Below are 21562 nucleotides of genomic sequence, written 5' to 3' on the forward strand. Positions count from 1 at the left end.
CTGGGCTTTAGGGAGAAGGTGATGCTTGGATGACCAGGGACACCTAGGAACTTCTCGAACTGCTTCTGAATCCATCTCCTTGCCTGATGAGGATGTGCTGAGGTGAAACGGGGAATCTTTACCTCACCCTGACCAGCCTGGAGGGTCTTCTGAAGGTCAAAAAGAAGGCAACTTTTCCATGGCCTGGGAAGGTCAGATTAAGAACGCAAGGACACCCATCCTTGACATTAACTTTTCTTATTACCAAGCAACGAAGTGGATATCTTCATCATGTCTAATTCAACAAGAAGCGGGAGTGTAGAGAGGTGTAAGAAAAAGCCTGTTTGATGAGATACCCATGTGGTGGTTTCCACTGCCAGAGGTACAAACGCTAAACTCTCTGAAAGGCTTCCTACCCACCTGGCCTGTTCTGCATACATATATATTGTGTTCTCTAAGTCAAAGCTCAAAGAAAAAGAAATCCCAGATGATAATCCACTCCCCTCAATGGAGCCATGTGTGAGCCATTTTATTTCTATTAATCTAAAAATTCTAGGGGGAAGGGCTTTAAAAACTTACCAATAAGTATATAAAATGTTTCTCCCATAAGTGTGGAGTTAACCAAAACTCCACCAAGCTTCATGAGGTCACTGTAATAAATATCATTGGGCCACTTCACTCGCAAATTGATATCCTGAAAGGAAAATCTGCATATTAATCAAGCAATCTCAAGACACAAAGGGACCAGGAGAGGTCGTCCAACTTAAAAAAGAAAACACAAAGATGAGCAGAATATTCTAGAAATGGACAGAATAGGGAGTCTCGGGCTCTCTTCTTTTTCAGACAGCTGATCACCTCTTTGGAGCAATACCTGGAGTAGTAAAGTGCGCCGCGGGGCAAGAGGAAGGAGACCTAAAGAGCACAGGAATCTCAGTCTCCTCTCCCTCTTCACTGTGCACCGCCATCAGAAACACTGAAGACGCCTGGCTTGGGAATTAAATCGATTATCCCAAGATCAATAACCACAGCAAAGGGGACCATCATGTGCTAGGGAGGAGGGCAGGGGGTGGGGGAGGGGCGGTGGGGTTGAAGGCAGGGAACAATACTCTTGGGGGCTCTTTTTCCTTAAGGAGCTCTTGCTCCAGAGTGAAGGATGGCCTTGAACTAACCAGAATCAGGCAGAAATGTCTTGAGTAGAACGCTATGGAGATACCCAGGAGCAACTCATTTTACTGAGTCATATCACATCATGTATGGATGTGGGAGCTGGACTATAAAGAAAGCTGAGCGCTGAAGAAATGATGCTTTTGAACTGTGGTGTTGGAGAAGACTCTTGAGAGTCCCTTGGACTGCAAGGAGATCCAACCAGTCCATCCTAAAGGAGATCAGTCCTGGGTGTTCATTGGAAGGACTGATGTTGAAGCTGAAGCTCCAATACTTTGGCCACCTGATGTGAAGAGTTGACTCATTGGAAAAGATCCTGATGCTGGGAAAGATTGAGAGCAGGAGGAGAAGGGGACGACAGAGGATGAGATGGCTAGATGGCATCACCGACTCAGTGGGCATGAGTTTGGGTAAACTCCAGGAGTTTGAGATGGACAGGGAGGCCTGGTGTGCTGCGATCCATGGAGTCGCAAAGAGTCGGACACGATTGAGCGACTGAACTGAACTGACTGATTAAAGGATGCTGAGTTTATTAGTCTCCATGAAGTGCCAGCGGTCAACCTGGGTAACAGAAACAGAGCGGTCCAGCGGCCTGCTGCCTCTCCATCCTGAGGGCGTGGCCTGGGCAAGGCTGCCTGTGCCCTCCGGGGAATGTCCCGAGAGTAGACACTGCCTTGAACTGGGCCACCTGGAACCCCACCTCCTGCCTTGACTGTGAAGTTGAGGCACACAGACTGGCTGCCCGAGGTTTGTTTAGGCCTATAAAAAAAGTCTTTTCACCAGAAAACACCACGGATAAATAGACTCATCCAGTCCAATGTGCTTCAATCAAAAAGAAAGAAAAGGAAAAGAAAGGCCTGTCTTTACTAGGACATTGGACACATCTCTCAGCAGCACAGAAGGGAAATTCTGGGAAACGAACACATTCCAGCAAGCCCGAAGCAGCTATCAACCTGACGGCACTTTTAAAACTCCAGGAGCTCTCTGCAGCCAGCTTTACAAAAAGCAGGCTGAGGCTCCACACACAGCAGCCATTCAGACACACACACGCTACAAACATGCCTAAACGGAGATGTGCGTGCATGGCAGGGATGTATCAGTGATGAACTGCACATACCTGGTACCCGGGGATGGATCTTACTGCCTCTACGACGGCCAGGGACATCAGATGCTGGACAAACGGAATCCTCTGTCCCAGCGGGGATCTCAGCGGGATGCAGACCAGCAGGGTGGAAAGGGCGCATCCCAAGGGGCTCAGCCAAGCGTTCTTTCCCCGCCCTGGAACACAAGCCCCGTCAGGAAGATGGCCAGCCTGAACTGTGAGCACACTGAGGTGCACATGACGCCAGAAAATACGTGGAGGGCTCAGAAACGCAAATGGAAGATGTGTGCCACTGGAACAAACCCGGACTGATGAAAATGCCTGGAGATTCTGGGGTTAACTCAACAACAGAGAAGCTGTTTAAAATCTGCTCTGTGGCTGAACAGGTTTCTGATTATTAGCATAATGTTCTGCCTCATATCATCCATGCTTTGATGATTCAAAGTCTTACACAGTGTCTGAACCTCACTCTCGGTTTAATTCTCACCATATGGCAATGCAGGCAGAAATGGAGACAGTGGGGAAACTGGACCGAACCTACACTGATCCAGGAGAGGTCCTGGAAGCCATGTTTCTCAGAACTGATCCCAACTGTGATGGTCTCACAAAACCATAGAATTGTACACTTTTAAGTGGGGGGACTGGATGGTATTTATTTATTTTTTAAAGGAAGCTGAATTTGAAAAATGATTCCTGATATTAACTTGAGTTATTTTTCTTAAAAAAGAAGTTAAGGAAATAAAAGAGAGAGTATACCTCTCTCAAAAGAGAGGTATAACATAATTTCTTCCCTGGCTCTTTTTTTTTTTTTAAACTACTGTATTGAGCGCCACAGCCTTGAATAATTCTTTTTTCTTTGTTTGAGTTATGTTCAAAAGACATGCTCAGGAGAAAGAAGTGGAAACAGTGGATTTCTCATTTCATTGCTTCTTCTGGGAAAGGCATAAGAGCCTCTGAGAGTTAAAAGTTGGGGGTCTGCCTGATACCTGCTGGGGGTGGGGAAGGGCAGGGGACAGTGGCCCACGTATGACCCCTGAGCAGGAATAATCTGCTTGCAGCTGGAACCCAAGTGGATTCTGGGAGGATGTGGGCTCCTGCCTCTGAAGGTCAGCAGGGGGTGGAAGCTCTGGACAGCCCTCTGCTCCTTGGTGGGCCCTCTGTGAACAGGCACTGCCCACTGATCGAGGGCCCACTCCATGCAAACGCCAGTGCCAGCCAGGGTGGGGGCTGGCAGATGAAAGACAGGTGACACTCGGTCTAGACACGGAAGGCACCTCCCAGAGAACCTTCCGGAAAACAAATGTCTCTCTACCATAGTTATTATTCACAAACGGCAACGCCTAGAATGTGTCGGGAAGAGGAATTTACAAGATGTAGGTAAAAGAACATTAAAACAATCACAGGTGGATGTCAAGTGATTTAATAAACATCTTGGTTTGAGGGAACACTTGAATTCTACTGAAGTTCAGCCTCCTAATCAATTTCCCTTCCTCTTCCTCCATTTTAGGGCAAAGTGAAAACAAACAACTTCTAACTGGAGTCATCTCGATGATAAGCACATGCAATCACAGATTTTAGAAAACAAAAACCACAGAAACGGTAACAAAAGATGACTGACCTTTGCCCTGCGTCTGGCGGACTGCGATGGCTATTAAACCCATTTCCTGCGGCATCTCAAACATCAACCTGCAAACGATGGGAAAGACTGGTGAGCCAGAACTGGGACAGGACATGGGAGCCTACGGCTCAAGATGGGGGACACTGTTTGCTTCCATTTGCGAAAGTGTTAGTAAGGAAGGGCCGTCTTCTGGGTTTCAAGGGATACTGAGCCCATTCCCAGCTTCTGGAGTGAGAATGATGGAAAAGGGATGCAGGAAACACCATTTAATAAGGAAAAATAGGTGGACTGGGGGGTGGGGCACAAGTACCTGCCCAAGCTATCATTCAGTTTACCCAAGACATTGTTAGGTTATATTTCTTCGGAATATCCTATCAAATTCCTCCTTCCCCCGCTGAGGTGGTGTCCCCTTCCGCGAGTGACAACTAGCAATTCCTGACATTTGTTTCTACTTAGGCGCGTTTCTGTCTGCACACTGGAACATAATCATAACAGAAGTTTCTGATTATTCAGAAAACTAATATGGTGGCAATAAAGCTGTTTAAAAGACACACTATCCCCCGAGAACTAATTATGTTTTAACTATAGTAAATAAATCTACACCTTCTGAGAACTCAGGAGAACCTTGGATCCTTTTAGGCTTGAGTTCTGCTTTTAAAATGGTTTTTATTTAAAAGGATACAAACTTCCCTTTGGGGGAAGGGTAGAAATGTGCACTGTATCTCCAGCAAAAGAGTCAACATAAACTTTTTTTTCCCCCAAGAAAAGGAAACGGGGTGGGGGCAGGGGGCGGCGTGGAAAACCCTCACTGAGAATTTCCTCCCAGCTCCATTCTACGTATTTAACTCACACTGGAAAGGTTTTCCTCTGCATTCCCAGGAAATGAGCAGGCATAGCTCTCGGTGCGTGCTAAGTCGCTTCAGTCGTGTCTGCCCCTTTGCGATCCCATGGACTATAGCCCAACCCCATGGACTGTAGCCTGCCAGGCTCCTCTGTCCCTGGGATTCTCCAGGCAAGAATCCTGGAGTGGGTTGCCACGCCCTTCTCTAGGGGATCTTCCCAACCCAGGGATCGAACCTGTCATCTCTTGCACTGGCAGGTGGGTTCTTTTCCACTAGTGCCACCTGGGACGCCTCCTAGGCTCTCAGTAGGACTTACTGAACAAAGTAAAAAATCAGACCTGTCAGTGCAGCTGCCAGGATGTCTCTGAAATACTTTCTGGGGGTGAGGGGAGTAACAAGGGCAGAGGTGACAGCGAGGTGGTACTCTGCTCTGAGGGCGGGTTCCAGAGCATCCCTGCGCTGAGAAGAGGGACCACGCTCAGAAAGCGCTTCCTCCACTGTCTGGCTCGGGGAACAGAGTGGAGCGTTAGACACAGTGAGAGGAGAACACTTAAAAGCCAAAACACTCAGAGCGCCTCTCTGTGACCCTGGTGGGCAGAGCCTCGTGGTGCCCAGGCATGGTGAGGGGGAGCCCTTGGCTGGCTAAGAAGAGCCCAGCCACCCGGGGCAAGGGCTGGGCCGGGCCGACAGGCACAGGACATGCCAGCAAGCAGGCAGCCCCCTTGTCTCGGTGCCAAGCCCACTTCCATCTCACATGAAATACAGCTCCAGAGGTATTTCTCTTGGACACCATGAATAACCCATTGAGATCGGCTCTGCTTATACGCTGCTGGGCTCCAAGAATAAAGCATCCTTTTCTTGCGTGGAAAATCCGAAGAAGGAAGCTTTGTCCACGCGGGGAGATAAGATTGTCCTCTCTGGCTCAGCAGAGACCCAGCCACCTTTACCTGGGCTCCGAAGGCTGCTGGGCTCTGGGGCGAGGGGGTGGGGAGACCTAATGAAGTTTTCTATGCAAAGGGGATGGGGGGGGGGTGGTGATTTTGCACGTGTGAGTAGATTGCAAAGGCTCTTTTCCATCTCGGATGTTCTGTAAATAAACAGGTAAATGGTAGACAGTCATGGCTAGAGCCAGCCACGGTGATGGTGGAGTTAGGCGTGGGGAGGTGGGAAGGTTCAGAAACCAAACACAGGCTTCCAGAAGCCTCCAGAACAAAGAAAAATGATGAAGGGAACGTACGCACTAAACTGCTGAAGGCTTGGCAGCAGTGAACAGGGCATATTGATGAGAAGACTGAGCTTGTGACGCTGAAGGCCAAGAGGAAATTCTGTGAGGAGGGAAACAATGAATGGGGGGGGGGGGGGGGCGGGGGAATGGGTAATGCTTAGTTTGAGCCAGGTGAAAACGGCTAGGTTTATTTGTGCGATCTGAGATAGCTCTGGGGGCAGAACCACACGGCTCACGGTCCACAAAGAAGCATTTATGAACTTTGGCAAAATGGAAAATTTGCATCTCCGAAGGTAGAGTTGCTAGGTTGCTTTAGTGGAAAGGAGACACCCTAAATGCGTTTCTAACCCGAGCTGATGTCGTTCTGACAAAAGGAAATAGAAAAGGTGGGGGGGGGGGGGAGCGGGGAGCAGGTTACATAATGACACCTCCCCACCTCTGTGGTTTTTTTCTTTGTTGGAAAAGGCTGTTTAGTAAACAGTTCCTGAGATCAGCAGCTGGGGCAGGCACTGGGTACCCCCGGGACACAGGAAGAGACGGCTCTGTTTGGTACACTTCCCTTCTAGCCCAGCGGTAAAGAATCCGCCTGCCAATTCAGAAGACGAATGTTTGATCCCCGGGGTGGGAAGATCCCTGGGAGAAGGAAATGGCAATCTACTCCAGTATGCTTGCCTAGGAGGTCCCACGGGCAGAGGAGCCCGGTGGGTTATCCTCCACCGGGTCATTAGAGAGTCAGACACGACTTAGCAACTAAACAACAGCTTCGGGCTGAAATACGCAGAGCCCTAAGGCTCACCTGGCAAACAGGACAGGGCCAGGAACACCTTGTTGCTAAGGACATCGCAGTTCCCACTCCATGCTCTGCCAACCAGAACACCCTGACTTCCACGTGGCTGTGGGAAAAGCCACTAACCTAGAAGACAGTGGCTTCTAGAACACCAAAGACACTGAAACTAACCAGACAGACCAGTATAAGCGAGTGAAAATTTTGAGTGAACAGAAGTTTATATTCAGAGTCAAAGCAATCCACTTTGAGGATTCAAACCTAAAGAAATAGTCCACACTCACCACAGTGCTATAAAAGTGAAAATTTGGAAAAAACATAAGAGTTCACTAGGGAAATGATAATTATGAAGATTACATAACAACACAGAAAAATGCTTGCAATAGAATTTTCAATTTTAAAAAACAGGATATGAAACCTACATACACTTTTACCCCAACTATGTAAAATTCACAGAAAAGCGAGGGAGGGAGATTCGACAAAAGAATAATTGTGGCTATATTAGGATGATTTTATTTTTTTAAACTTTCTCTAAGGTGACTGCTTACCTGTTTTTTAAAAAAATTATTTTATTTTTAATTGGAGGATAATTGCTTTACAGTTTGTGCTGGTTTCTGCCATACAACGTGAATCAGCCACCAGTACACACCTGTCCCCTCCCTCTTGAACCTCCCTCCCTCCTCCCACCCCATCCCAACCCCTCTAGGTTGTCACCGGGCACCAGGTCGAGCTCCCTGCATTACACGCAACTTCCCATTAGCTATCTGTTTTATATATGATAACGTATATATATATATCAATACTATTTTCTCAGTTCATCCCACCCCCTCCTTTCCCCATTGTATTCCTGCCCTGCAGATAGGTTCATCAGTACCATTTTTCCAGATTCCATATATGTGTGTTACAACATTTGTTTTTCTCATTCCACCTCACTAGAACTGACTCAAATTCATTCCTTTTTATGGCTGAGTGACATTCCATTATATATATATATATACACACACCACAACTTTATCCATTGATGACTGCTTGCATTTAATTTGAAAATTATTTTTGAAAAATTTGGGGGAAAGAAGCATGGTTTTTATGTTTAGATATAATATTTGTTGGGAACCCACAGAATCCCATGAACAAAGGAGCCTGGAGGGCTACTGTCCACTGGGTCTCAAAGAGTCAGACACAACTGAAGTGACTTAGCACACATTCATAATATTTGTAAATATGTCAAAGAATAGGACTAAAAGACCTGCTTTAAAAATAAGATAATAACAGTCACCTGTAGCATCCATTTTATTATAACCAATGAACAAGACCTTATTTAATTTGTAACTAAAGAGCAGAAATTCTTAAAACCAGTCTGTTCATATGCAATGGGAGCCTTAAAATTTTTATACCTTCTCACCCAGTGACTATATCCCTAAGATTGAATTCTAAGGAATATTCAGACAGGGAAACAATAATTAAAGGACACAGCTATTTCATCACAGCATTGCACAGTGAAAAAAATCATAAACAGTACAAACAGTCCACAATAGAGGAAAGAAAAATCATAGTATCCCCAACATGAAAAAATATCATAAAGCCATCAGTGATACCGGCAAATGCCCGCTGAACACCATTAGAAGATTTAGAGAGTGTGGAAACTCCTATATGCAGCATGATTCCACAGGTGCTTTAAAATATACTTTTAAAAATTATTAGGAAATATACCAAAATATTAGCTGTGGTTACTTTAAGTTATGAGCGTAGTTACTGGAAAAACACAGGAAAGTACAAAGCAGAAAAGTCATCCAAAGAAGTCCTTCTTAGAAATGTATATTTTTCTATACTTTTCCTCTTAAAAACTACGACACACACACATACACACACACAATCTATTATACAAAATATCTTCTGATGATTGGAAGGACTGCTCATTCTTGGTTATTTATTTTTGGCTGCGCCAACCAGGGAACTCAGGCCCTGTGCAGTGAAAGCAGAGTCTTCACCAGTGGACCACTAGGGAAGTCCCTGAACTCTTAAAATGAAGTAGGTATTTAGTTATGGACATTTTTATTTTGTTGGCAATAAAAAAAAAAAAAGGCTTAAAAACAACATCATGGTATGAGCCCACCTACGTAAGCTATGTATTCCGATGTGCATTCTTAGACAAATACAGGACACCTATTAACACTGGCTACATCCAGAAGGAGGATGTAGAATTATATCATGGCTTTAGTTTCTTCATTGTGCTCTTCTGGGCAATCTCTGGGAGTTAAGATTCCAAGTGGTTTTTAGTTTCATTATATTTTGTCTGAATTTTCCACTGTTTCTATACTTGGAGCGCATTCATCATCAGGAAAAAAAAAGGGGGGGGGTTTTCAAATGTAGTACATTGGGAACACCAACCATTATATCTGAGCATCACTGTTTTTTTAAACAAAGTTCAAAACCTAAAATTTAAGGATTTTTAAAAAACGTTTCACTCTAAAAGTACAATCAATTTTTTTAAAAGTTGCCTTCTATTCAAGAATGCACAGTATCGCTTTTGGAAAGAAAATGAATCGTGTTTTCTGCTCCCAAGAATGCGTATACTGGAGCAAGGAGGGTGGTAGGGCTCTGACATGCACAGGGAGATGGTCTAGGGTGAAAGATGCTGGACCCTGGACCACCGACTTCAGAACAGAGAGCTAGGCATTTGGGGGCCAAGCAGAGACCAACAGTCCCAGAAGAGCACGGTGTTATCCAGGGACCAGGGGGTTACTGCTCCTGGCGGGAAACGAAAGTTTCCTGGGGAACTTGAGAAATGTCACGGTAGAGGTGACTCAGGAAATGGGACAGGTCTGGATTTGAACCCCAGTGTTGACATGAACTAACATTGAGTGACGGGCTCCTCCTCTCTCCATCTCTCAGTCACCTAGGACACAGAACACCTGGTGTGGTCTCAGGCTCCCTAAGAACGAAGCGTGAAGGGATACACAAGATGCTCCATCACAGCATCGGTGCTTAAAGCATCACTTTCTCTTGGTTGTAGATCCCAGAACTTCTTACTTCCAACACAGAGGAAGGCCTCGCATTTCCTCCTCTTGGGGTAAGGAGGGTGGTCAAGGAGAAGGAGAGGAGAAGAAGGGGTAGAACACGTCTGTTTTTGGACCGTTCACAAAGTCTAGAGGTAATGTCTCTTCCCCGAACCTCTCGACCCCTCTCCCATCTCTCTTACACACACATACTAACCTGATCTGAAGCTGGGCTATAAAGCGTTTAGATTAACACTTACAGCTGGGTTGCAAAAAAGTCTTCATTTCCAGTTTGAGGGTCTCCAAACTCACTTAGCAAAGGTATAAACAGTTGGTTGAAGTATCTATTTGACTTTTTAAAGATGATACGTTTTTAGGTTATTGCTTTTAGACATAACACATTTTGTATGTTACTGCTTACAAATAATTTTGGTCAGCGATACACACAGGCACAACAGTTTTACTACTGTGGTTCTTCTGTTATCATCTGGATTTGACGTTTAAAGCTACCCATCATCAATCTACCTTTCTGGAATGCTGTCAAAGAAGTAAGCTCTAGATCATTTTCCCTTAGCCGTGTTTGGTGTATAATCTAACAGGAGGCGTGCTTATTTCAGTTAGAGGCAAAGTGGGAGTGTGGACTGCCGGAGAGTAGAACCGTCATGCCTCCCCTGGGTGCGCCCCAGAAGCAGAGGCCCCACCTGTCCTCCTGCTGAAGGATGTCTGGGGTCAGCTGCTCTGATAGCGTTCCATATCTCCTAGCATCCCAATCACTCATAGGTTTTTATCTAATCTTCCCCATTTCCAACCTCATACAGAGCAGCATCTACTCTACTGCCAAATCACTTAACTGCTCACGGGGAGGGCATCCTGTGGACTCAGCTTTCAGACTGAGGCACCTTCCAGTCCATCAAACATTTATTGTTTTGGTCTGTATTACTCAAGATAAACTCAAACCATTGTTTCTTACCCCTGATATTGCGCCATAAATACCAGATGTCTGAGCATCACCTCCATGGACAGAGGAGCCTGGCGGGCTACAGTCCATGGGGTCAAAGAGAGAGACATGATTTAGTGACTAAACAGCAACAACAATAACAATTTCACCTGCAACCTTAGACCAATGCTGTTATAGAATTCACAGGGGGCAGCCCTGATGGCTCAGTGGTAAAGAATCTGCCTGCAATGCAGGAGATGCGGGTTTGATCCCTGGTTGGAGAAGATCCCCTGGAGGAAGAAGTGGCAATACACTCCAGTATTCTTGCCTGGAAGATTCCATGGACAGAGGAGCCTAACAGGCTATAGTCCAGGGGGTCACAAAAAGAGTTGAACATGACTTCGTAACTAAACAACAACAACCTCTCAGGTCAAGCTTCCAAGGCAGTCCTGATCCTGGATCCTCAGCATAAAACTGCCACCACACGTGGGAACGCAGATCATGTCCTAACCCCTCCACTAGGAGTCCCCAGATCACAGCAAGCATCTTCGCAATGCTCCTCTCAGGCTGATCAGAGTCCATCATCTTCAACTGGAGCCGTCATCATGGCTCACTTACCCCAACAGAGGGCCTTTTGTTTGGAAACGTGGCTGCCATTTCAGAAGATGGACTGACTCATCCTGACCATGAGGAAGCAGACCTCTGGGAATCATCTTCCTGAAGGCACTGTAGACCTTTCAGCTTGGCCACCTGGAATCAGTGCTGATTTTCTGCACTACAAGTCACCCTCTACAGGCATTATCTCATCTACGCTTTGCAAGTCAGATGAGGACACAGTCTTGGAATGGGAAAACCACTTCTCTGAGGCCACGGAGCCAGCAAATCAGGGATTCAAGTTCTGGTTGGTTCTAAGGCCCATGATCTTTTGTTCATTTTGCTTTCAACCTTTTACTTTGAAATAAAACCAGACTTACAGAAAACTTGTGAGGATCCTGTATGAAGAACTCCTACCTGCCCTTCACCCAGCATCACCGACTCAATGGACATGAGTTTGAGTAAACTCCGGGAGTTGGTGATGGACAGGGAAGCCTGGCGTGCTGCGGTCCATGGGGTCACAGAGAGTCAGATACGACTGAGTGACTGAACTGAACTGAACTTCATCCAGCACCAAGATTTCCCAAATGTTGACTTTTTTTTACCACATAGGATACTCCATAGTCTGTCCATAATTCTTTTTTCTGAACTATGTGAGAGTAAGTTGCAGCCATAATGTCTCTTTATCCCCATATTCTTCGGTGTATCTTTCTGAAAAAGTAAGGGTATGATTTAACATTCATCAACATACAATGATCAAAATCAAGAACTTAACAATGATACAACACTGTTATCGAACCTGGGGATCAGCAAACTTTTTTCTGTACAGACTAGAGAGTAAATATTATATAGTCTTTTGTGAGCTGTATGGTTTCCATGGCAACTATTCAATCCTTCTGTCTAAGCACAAAAGCAACTATACACAACATGTAAATACACCTGGCTGTGTTTTGAAGAAATTATACTGACGCAGAAATCTGAATTTCATATAATGCTTGTGTCACAATCTAGAATTTATTTTAATTAATAGACTTTATTTTTTGACTGGCTTTAGGTTTATTAAAAAAAAAAATCAGGGACTTCCTTGGTGGTCCAGCAGTGAGGACTCCGAGCTCCCACTGCAGGGGACACTGGTTGAATCCCTGGTCGGGGAACTAAGATCCTGCACACCACGCAGTGTGACCAAAACAACGAGACCCTAAAGAATGAAAGAAAGACTGAGCAGAATGCACAGGGTTCCATATACTCCCTCAACCTCACCCCAACTGGTTTCCCTGTAATTAACATCTTGTATCATCGTGGTACATCTATGATCATTGTGGTTGTTGTCTAGTCACTCAGGCACGTCCGACTCTTTGCGACCACATGGACTGCAGCACTTCAGGCTCCCCTGTCCTTCACTATCTCCTGGAGTTTGCTCAAATTCACGTCTTGGGTCGATGATGCCATCTCGTCCTCTGTCGCCCCTTCTCCTTTCGCCCTCAGTCTCTTCCAGCACCAGGATCTTAGCAACTAATCAACAACCTTCTCAATGCCCCGTGTCAGGAAGCACCTGGTGTTGCCGGTCCTGGTACTGGTGCATTACGGTTGGCCCACTTGGGTAAGGTGGGGTGTGCTAGGGGTTTTCCACTGCCAAGGTGCCAGTTTCCCACTGTAGTTAATTAAGTACATGTGGGGAGATGAATATCCCATTTCCCATGAAATTTAATCTACTAGTCTTAGCATCCGTAGATGATGATTTTACTCACATCAGTTATTTATTTGATGCTGCTGAAGAGTGGTTTCTCCGACTCCATCATTTCCTCCAGGTGTACTTGTTGCAACGCTACTATAAGGAAGAGCTTTTTCTTCTTCTCGCACGTGCTTTTCTTTTCTTCCTTTCTTTCTAGCAGAGTGAACTTGTGGAGTCTTCTTTATTCTGTAGATTTTTCCTATCATTGTTTATTTTGATGCCCCTATTATCCCAGATTTGGCAAGTAGAAGCTTCTTCAAGCTGATGTCTCTCTCCTGCTGACAAGGCCCTGTCATCTTTCAGCACTTCCTTACTTTCTGGCAATAAGAAGAGGTTCCACGCCCATCCTGAACTTTCCCAGGACCAGCCCTGGACCTGGCCTTTTCTCCAAGGAGCTCTGGTTCCTTTTAGAGGAGAATGGTGTTTAAAAAACAAATCTGGGTGTTAGGAAAGAACAAAAAAGTGCATGTGTTTCCTTCCTTTTTTTCCATCAGTCCAGCCATCTTAAAACCCATGAATTAAAAAAAAACCAACACCATGAATTAATTGAAAATTCCAAGTTCCAAACCAACAGCACTAGGCCCATTTTACTCTCCTTTATTTTATTATTTTATTTTATTTCGTTTTGCGATGCTGAGCAGCAGGTAGGATCTTAGTTCCCCAACCAGGGATGGAAACTGCAGCCCCTGCATTGAAAGCATGGAGTCTTAACCACTGGGCCTCCAGGGAAGTTCCTCTTCTCTCCCTTTCTGTATCTGTAACTTCCTTCTCAAATAATGAGAAATCTGGCTCCCATTATCTCAAATATATTTACTTATTTGCTCAACACTCTGACACACAGAAAGTGGTTTCAGAATTGCTGACCTGTGCTACTGTGAAAAACAAACGTACTAACTAGGGTTCTCCAGTTCTTCTTGTCTTTAGCCTGAGGGTATATAGTCAGCTACTGTGCTTTAAAGTTCTTAGGGTTTGTTCGTTTTCTCTTTTACTTGAGCGCAGCTATGTTAAGTCTTCAGAAATAAGGTGAGGTTGAACTGTACTTTTGTGTTCCATTACAGAATCACCCTGCCATTCTTGTTTCTTTATTCTTTAACTTGATTCCAAGAGTTAAAACTGTACAGAAAAGTAAACTCTGAGAAGTGTCACTTTCCTCCCACTTATTCCTTCTATTGAAGTCTTCCCATCAAACTTCTTTCTACAATTAACAATTCAGCTCGTCTTAGTTACTGGTTTATTGTTCTCGTGATTCTTTCTGAACACAGGAACAGATAATTGCATATTTTTCTTTCTCGTGCTTCCTTACAGAAAGTCACCATTTGGTCAGTGATTATTTCGTTTTGTTCGGCCATGTGGAATCCGATTTTAGTTCCCTGACCAGGGACTGAACCTGTGCCCTTGGACAGAATTGACATCTTTGGGGTGTTAAGTTGTCCTGTCTAGGAGCAAGGAATGGCTTATATCTGTTCATAGGTATACTTTTTCTGAAAAGTTATGAAAATTTATACCCAAGAGTAAAATCAAAATGGGGTCCTTTTTTAAGAATGGAAATAGTGTCGTCCTAAATGTTTAAAAACCGAACACCACCACGCTTGCTCCAAAGTCCATTACGTCTGCGGCGCATGTCTGCAGAGGTATTCTTGCCTGCTCTATACACGTTCAGTCTCAAACATTCTATTCTTTCCTAACTACATTTACATAAAACACTGTAATAAGCAGTTTCCTTGCCTGCAGAGCCAAGTGGCTGCTGAAACATCTGGGCAGACAAAGCAACGTGAAGGTAATGAATTTCTTCCTCTAGAAAGGGAGGCTCCACCCTGCCACTTAAACGCAATTCCTGGGCACTGGTTTTTCCACCCCAAGATGGTTGCCATTTCAAGGGTAATTACAAGGAAGAAATCTCTGCCCCTGCCAGCTGGCCCCCAAACCACTGATCCTTTCACCACCCTGCTGCCCTAGATGTTACCCTTCTTTCCTCTCATGCTCAGACCTCTCTCTGGAGCCTCTCGTGCACCCCACCCTGCAGAGAGCGAGCAGCATGCCAGAGCTTGCTCGACCAGGAAGCTTAGCACCAGCTTAACTCTTCACTCAATGGGACAAGGGGCCTCTTTCTTTAATGCAGGGCTTTGCTCCATGATATGCTGGGTATATAGCCCCCATGAACCAAACCTGGTGCAGAGTCCAATTCTAGAACAGATTTTCCTTCAAATGATCATTTTCCAGCCCCCTGCCTCCCCAATCCCATTTTCTAGCCAACTCTGTTGACCCTTGGGATTGGTTTCTGCTTGGGCTCCTTGCTAGAACGTTCTATAGCCTGCTCCCTTACTGAATTCTTAGTTAGTTTTATCATTGATTCTCTAAGGTTTCCCAGGTATGCTATCCTATCAGGTGCAAGGACAGATAGTTTTATTTCTCTCTCTATTTTGGTGGCTGTTATTTTCTCATAAAGCCATATTGGGCTCTTTTACGACCCCTGGACTGTAGCCTGCCAGGCTCCTCTGTCCATGGGATTTCCCAGGCAAGAATACTAGAGTGGTTTGCCATCTCCTCCTCCAGGGGATCTTCCCGACCTAGGGATCGAACCAGCAGCTCCTGCTTTGGCAGGCAGACTCTTTACCACTGAGCCACCAGAGAAACCCTTTCTCAGTTTGTATGCTTCTAATTGACTACTCTTGTCCGTCTGAATTGGCCAACATTTCTAGGATGATGTTAAACAGAAGTGCGGGTTGTTGACCAGAACTGCCCTTGTTCCTGTCTCACTGAGTAGGACACTAGCTTTGGGTCTCAGAGCATCTCACTCCCTCTTTCCCAGCGCTGGGACTCAGTCTCTGCTCGCACAGATTCTCCAGGGGGTTCTGGGAGATACTATTTCATCCCTTGCCCCTTCAGGCCCAGGGGTGACAAGGGATTCCCTCTGCGGCATCTCTGGAGACCCTCCACACTTAAAGCCCATCACCCCCCTCACCTCCACAAGCTTTCCCATCGCCTCAGTGGACTCTGTCTGTGGTCCTGGTGACTGCCGTCCCCACCATGTGCCCAGGGCAGTGGAGGTTCAGTATGCTCAGCCCTAAGTCATCAGGACACTTGTGCGTGGAGAGGAGAAGGCACGCAGATGAAACGTCAGCCTTCCTAGGGTTTGTCCCGAAAACACTCCTCTCCTGGTATCCTTGTCTTCATCCCCTACCTCTTAAAAAGGAAGCGCTTTCTCGGGCTTCCCTGGTGGTCCCGTGGTTAGCAAGCTGCCTTGCAATGCAGAGGACAGCAGTTCAATCCCTGGTTCAGGAGGATCCTGCCTGCCGTGGGGCAACTGAGCCCGTGGGCCACGGCGGGCTGCTGAGGCCACGGGCAGCGGCTACTGAAGCCATGCTCGACAACAAGAGACCACCGCAGTGAGAAGGCTGTGCGCCGCAACTCGAGAGGAGCTACTGCTCATTGCAGCCGGAGAAAGCCCACATCCAGCAAGTAAGACCCAGTGCAACTAAAACTAAATATTAAAAAAAGAAAAAAAGAATTTCCTTGCTTTAAAAATAAAGTGCTTCTCATTTGATAACTTTTGAGTTTCACTGTCCTTTTATTTTGCTGGACATTTCAGAATCAATCTTCTGTATATGTTTATATATGCTTTTCTATTTAAACTTTTTTTTTTTTTTTTAAATCTAAAAAACATAGTACCATACTGCCGAAGGTGTTAGGAAACATGCTCAAATAAGGACGGGCTCCAAAGACTGCTCTGCCAACAAAATGCCAGTAAAATCTGAAACCCGGGTTCAGACACACTGGGAGAGTTCCAAAATTTAAAACTTAAAGAACTTCTTTATTCCAGTAAATCAGCTTCCCTGCGAATACCATCAAAATCCTATGCTTTAATGAGTGAGGGAATATCAGAGGAAGGGGTGGAGAAGGAAAGGATTTGGACGAGTATGAAATTTAATTTAAAAACTATTATGAGGAGTTTAATTTCCCCCTCCCCCAACTAAATACATAAATCTTTCCCATGCATTTTCTTTGTTTCCTTTCCCTTTAAAAAAAACTTTTTTTAAAGGCATCCTGAACCATCTGAAACAATAACAGAGTACGTCCAACGGGGTGGAGTTTTTAATAATAAAGACGGTTACTGGATTCCTATTAATTAAAATGCCATGTTAGATATATGGAAGATATATGCGAAGAAACGTTACATAATGGTGCATTCTCACTGAATGTTTAATCAAACCAGGGAGAAAAAGACCTCGGCAGCAAGGATAGTCAGCAACACAAGACCATGCAGGCCATCTAAGTCCTAGGGATAATAAGAGGCATCAAGGGTAAGGGGGAGATGGCTCACTTCCTAAAGGGTAGAGTCGGGGGAGAGAGGACAAGGCACGTGAATTGCATTTAAAGATGTGAACACGTGTGGAAACTAAGCTGACCTTGGTTGGTGAGCACCAGGGCACTGTCACTTCCGCTGCAAGCCCTGATGTAACTTGGGATGCTCTTCTAAGGGTGTCTCCCAGGACCAGGTGGGATGGGGCACCATTGTCAGTGAGTTCAGTCGCTCAGTCATATCCAACTCTTTGCGACCCCATGGACTGCAGCACGCCACGCCTCCCTGTCCATCACCAACTCCTGGACTTGACTCACACTCATGTCCATTGAGTCAGTGATGCCATCCAACCATCTCATCCTCTGTCGTCCCCTTCTCCTCCTGTCCTCAGTCTTTCCCAGCATCAGGGTCTTCTCCAACAAGTCAGTTCTTTGCATCAGGTGGCCAAAGTATCGGAGTTTCAGCCAATACCATTTTCATCTTAGCGGAAAATTGGCAATGGAGTGTCTGCCTTTGAGAGAGTGCCAGGCCATTCCAGCTCCAGCACAACCACCGTTCAGGGGGCACTTGGTTCGATCAGTCTGAGGGGCTTCTGGAGCAGGGATCCTCTACCACAGTGGGGGTCACAGAAAACCCAACGGAGGTGCTTTTGCTTGGGGGGGGTGCATCTCTGGGGTCACCTCTCTATGCCAAGTCCCTGTCCCTGTGCATAAAACTAGGTTTTATCTCTTTACAGGGCCCTGGGAGGAAGGAACCGGTCACCCTGCATGGGCACCCTGAGCAGAGTACCGAGCACACTGCAGTCTTTAGTTAACCCACTGGGATAAGAGATGGACCACCCCCCCACAGTGAGCCCTCAAGGAGGGCTGGCAACTTGAGTGCTCTGGATTAATAAAGGCATTCTCCACCCAAGGTGCTCTCTCATAAGGACATTCTGGAAAAAGAGGAATCATCTGATGTCTCCTTCTTACATCCCTGATTGTAAAGAAGATTAAGAGAAAAGACCCTGGAAACACCTGATAAAGTCATCCAGGGCTGCCTGACGCTGGTGCTCATCATTCCCAGGCCGATCAAGGCCAAGACCGCCTGTGCTGAAGACAAGACCAGAAACCATTTCTGCTGTTATCTAGTTAGTGCAGTTCAGTCATTCAGTCGTGTCCGACTCTTTGCGACCCCAAGGATTGCAGCACACCAGGCTTCCCTGTCCATCACCAACTCCCGGAGCTTACTCAAATTCATGTCTATCGAGTCGGTGATGCCATCCAACCATCTCATCCTCTGTCATCCCCTTCTCCTCCCGCCTTCAATCTTTCCCAGCATCAGGGTCTTTTCAAATGAGTCAGTCCTTCCCATCAGGTGGCCAAAGTACTGGAGTTTCAGCTTCAGCATCAGTACTTCCAATGAATATTCAGGACTGATTTCCTTTAGGATGGACTGGTTGGATCTCCTTGCTGTCCAAGGGACTCCCAAGAGTTATCTAGTTAATGGTGTCCATTGACTATGAGGGTTGTCAGGCTTCCTGGTGGACCCCAGTGGCCCCGTGTATATTTCTTTGGCTGTTATAGCTCGGCTTGCCTGGGGTTGGAGCACAGGTTTTTCTGTTTCCGTTCTGTTGCATGCACTCAACTCCGTCTAGTAAGCCATTTGGTGACCATCCCCATAAGACCATGGCATCTCCTAGGGATGGCACTTGGTCCTCCTGAGGCGGCACTGTGCACATGCCCCTCCGTAACCCTCCTAAATGCCTGCACAACGCACCTCGAGGAACACACGCAGCCGGCCAATCTGCAGGGTACCTCGGACGACGACCCACCACGCCCAGTGACCTGGGTCCACGTGCTGCTGGGACGCACACACGCAGAGCAAAGCAGCGAAGCATGCGGGACCAGAGTTGGTTCTTCTGCGGATCGTGGGTATCGACAGGACCTTGGACCTGCTGCTCACGCTGCTCCAGCGAATGACCCTTGGTGAGCCAAGAGCGGTGGAGCTGAACTTAGCATCCTAATGAAATGGAGACTGCTGGTGTGCCTCCATGTAATGAAGCTGCCTGTAACTTCTCAGACCGCTTTTTACGATAAGCATTAAAAGGCAACGAGGAAGATGAAAGCTCCCCCCGCAGACCCCGTCTGTAATGGGGGGCTGAGGAGGCCTTCAGGGCGGGGTCTGGGAGAGAGGTTTATGGACTGGGTTACAGTCAGAGGGCATTATAGAAAAGGAGTGTGTTATTAAAAGAATCCTGAAGTTATAAAAACTCAGAGGATTTTTAGCGAGGATGAATGAAGTCTTTGGTAAAGATGAAGTCATGATACTCTGGAGCAGGGGCGGGAGCTCTGACTGCAGTCACCCCCTTTCCTATAAACTGGGGTGCAGCCGTACGCAGTTCTTGCTGGCAATGGATTTTGTTGTTTTTGCAGGGTGGTGTGAGGAATATATTCTTTGACAAAGAAAGTTCTAGTGGGTATGAGAGAGTCCCTCCAGTTAGCAAATGAATGCATCGATTGTCCTATTAGAAAAGGGCAACAAAACAGTCCATTTCCTACAGCCATGCTCGCCACCTGACATGACCTGCTTTTTCTTCTTAAACACTTACACACCACCTCCTCCAGTAATTGTCAAAAAGAGAATGAAACCGTTGAGTCAGACAACAGTAGTCTGGTGTGGTGGGAAAAAAGTCTTCTAATACAGTTCTACTTCTTACAAATGCATTCAGTTAACTAAAGTATGCTTAAAAAAAATGACTGGACTTAAACTATGAAAGTAATTTAAATATTTTGCCTATAATTTTGTCTGTGCCCATCAATAGAGGAAATTCCAATTTAACCTCTGTCCAGATAGTAATCATAAATTCTAAATTCATGGCAGTTAAATTAATATTTTCCCTTAACAATGGTTAGAGGTATGCAAGATTTTTAATTTATGAAAGTAATCATACTATATAGGTAGTTTGGAAAACAGAAATGAAAGCTTTAATTATTTATCCTAACAACTATTATTACTTTCCCATATTTTCTAGTCCTTTCACGCATGTACGTTTTAAAGGTTTTAATCTTCTAACTATAATTTATTTTAACTGCTCTGGCCATTTCTCTATATTGTTAGTCTTTCTGTTGATGGATAACATTCCCAGTGATTGTGTACTATTTATTTAATTATAAATTAAATTACTGATTGTGTACTATTCATATCTGATTATAAATCTTCCAGAGTATGGATTTTCACATATATCTGACTATTTCTAGATTACTAGAAGTAGGATTCTAGCAGTAGCAGCAGCAGCAGAAGTAGATTATTGGGTCAAAGAATATGATCTTTGATTCCTGATGCCTACTTCCAAATTGCTTTTCGAAAGGATTTTCCAATTTACAAGTCCACCAAGATTTAAAACAAGATTTAAGAGTATCCATACTTGTTTTATTATATCTTTGCCCATCTTGGATAACATTGAAAAACATGGGTTTTTGTTTGGGTTCTGTGTTTTGTTTTGCTTTGTTTTTTTGGTGGCTAATTTAGTGGGTGAAAAATGAAGTTCAATGAATTGTGAAGTAGGGCCTTATGATGTCATCTTGGCTCCTATATTCAGAGTAAAGACAAAAATAATCGTAATGACATAGTCCGTGTTTGGCTGCTTTTCTCTGAGTCTTATGTTTCTACTCATCCACAAAGAAAGATCCAGAAGGCAGCAGGAATGTTCCAATCTGGTCTGTCAAGACTCAGACAAGCAAGGGGGGCTGTCTGCACTGGAACGAGGGTCAGGCGATGCTGTATAACCCTTCTGGCAAGCCGTCAATTCCTCAGCCTCCTGCAGAACACTTGAGTTTCCAGAAGCACAAGATGGTAATTCTGGTGTTCTCTCCATTTAAAAACAATTATGGAGTCAGCAGAATTGCTGAAGTGGCACTGGCGTGGCTTCTGGGTTTTTTTTTTAAAGCAACAAATTCAGGTGTTGGACAGTGTGCTTTGTAAATAGAATAAAATGAAGTAATAAATTAAGGTGTGCCTTTGTTTGAGCTTGCTTATATTTACAGTGGGTTAAATATAACTTCTTGGAGATCTTCTGGAACATGAATCATAGTAGAAGAGATTTCACACCGGGAAAAAATACCAAGATATGGGCTCGTCCAAAACAAAATCCATACGTACTGTGTTGTGCCTTGGGTAACTCTTAAAAAACATTCGATTATAAATAAATTTCAGACATACAGCAACTAGCAAAACCTGTGTAAGGAGCTCCCCCGCCACACTATCAGTGTCAACACTGTAAGCCCTTTAACTCTTGCAGACTGGAATGG

General features: G+C 45.3%; 1 protein-coding gene across 1 annotated transcript in view; it reads right to left on the reverse strand.

Annotated features, from left to right (window-relative positions):
- HLCS (holocarboxylase synthetase) overlaps positions 1 to 21562 on the reverse strand; it is a 193202-nt gene that overhangs the window by 6431 nt on the left and 165209 nt on the right. The window contains exons 7-9 of the mRNA XM_068972287.1: positions 3864 to 3931; positions 2261 to 2421; positions 559 to 673 (exon numbers count right to left, since the gene is read on the reverse strand). Of these exons, the coding sequence (XP_068828388.1) occupies positions 559 to 673; positions 2261 to 2421; positions 3864 to 3931 (344 nt within the window). The remainder of the gene's footprint in view (positions 1 to 558; positions 674 to 2260; positions 2422 to 3863; positions 3932 to 21562) is intronic.

Source organism: Capricornis sumatraensis, chromosome 1 (genome assembly GCF_032405125.1).
Source record: "Capricornis sumatraensis isolate serow.1 chromosome 1, serow.2, whole genome shotgun sequence".
In the NCBI taxonomy this organism is placed as follows: Eukaryota; Metazoa; Chordata; class Mammalia; order Artiodactyla; family Bovidae; genus Capricornis; species Capricornis sumatraensis.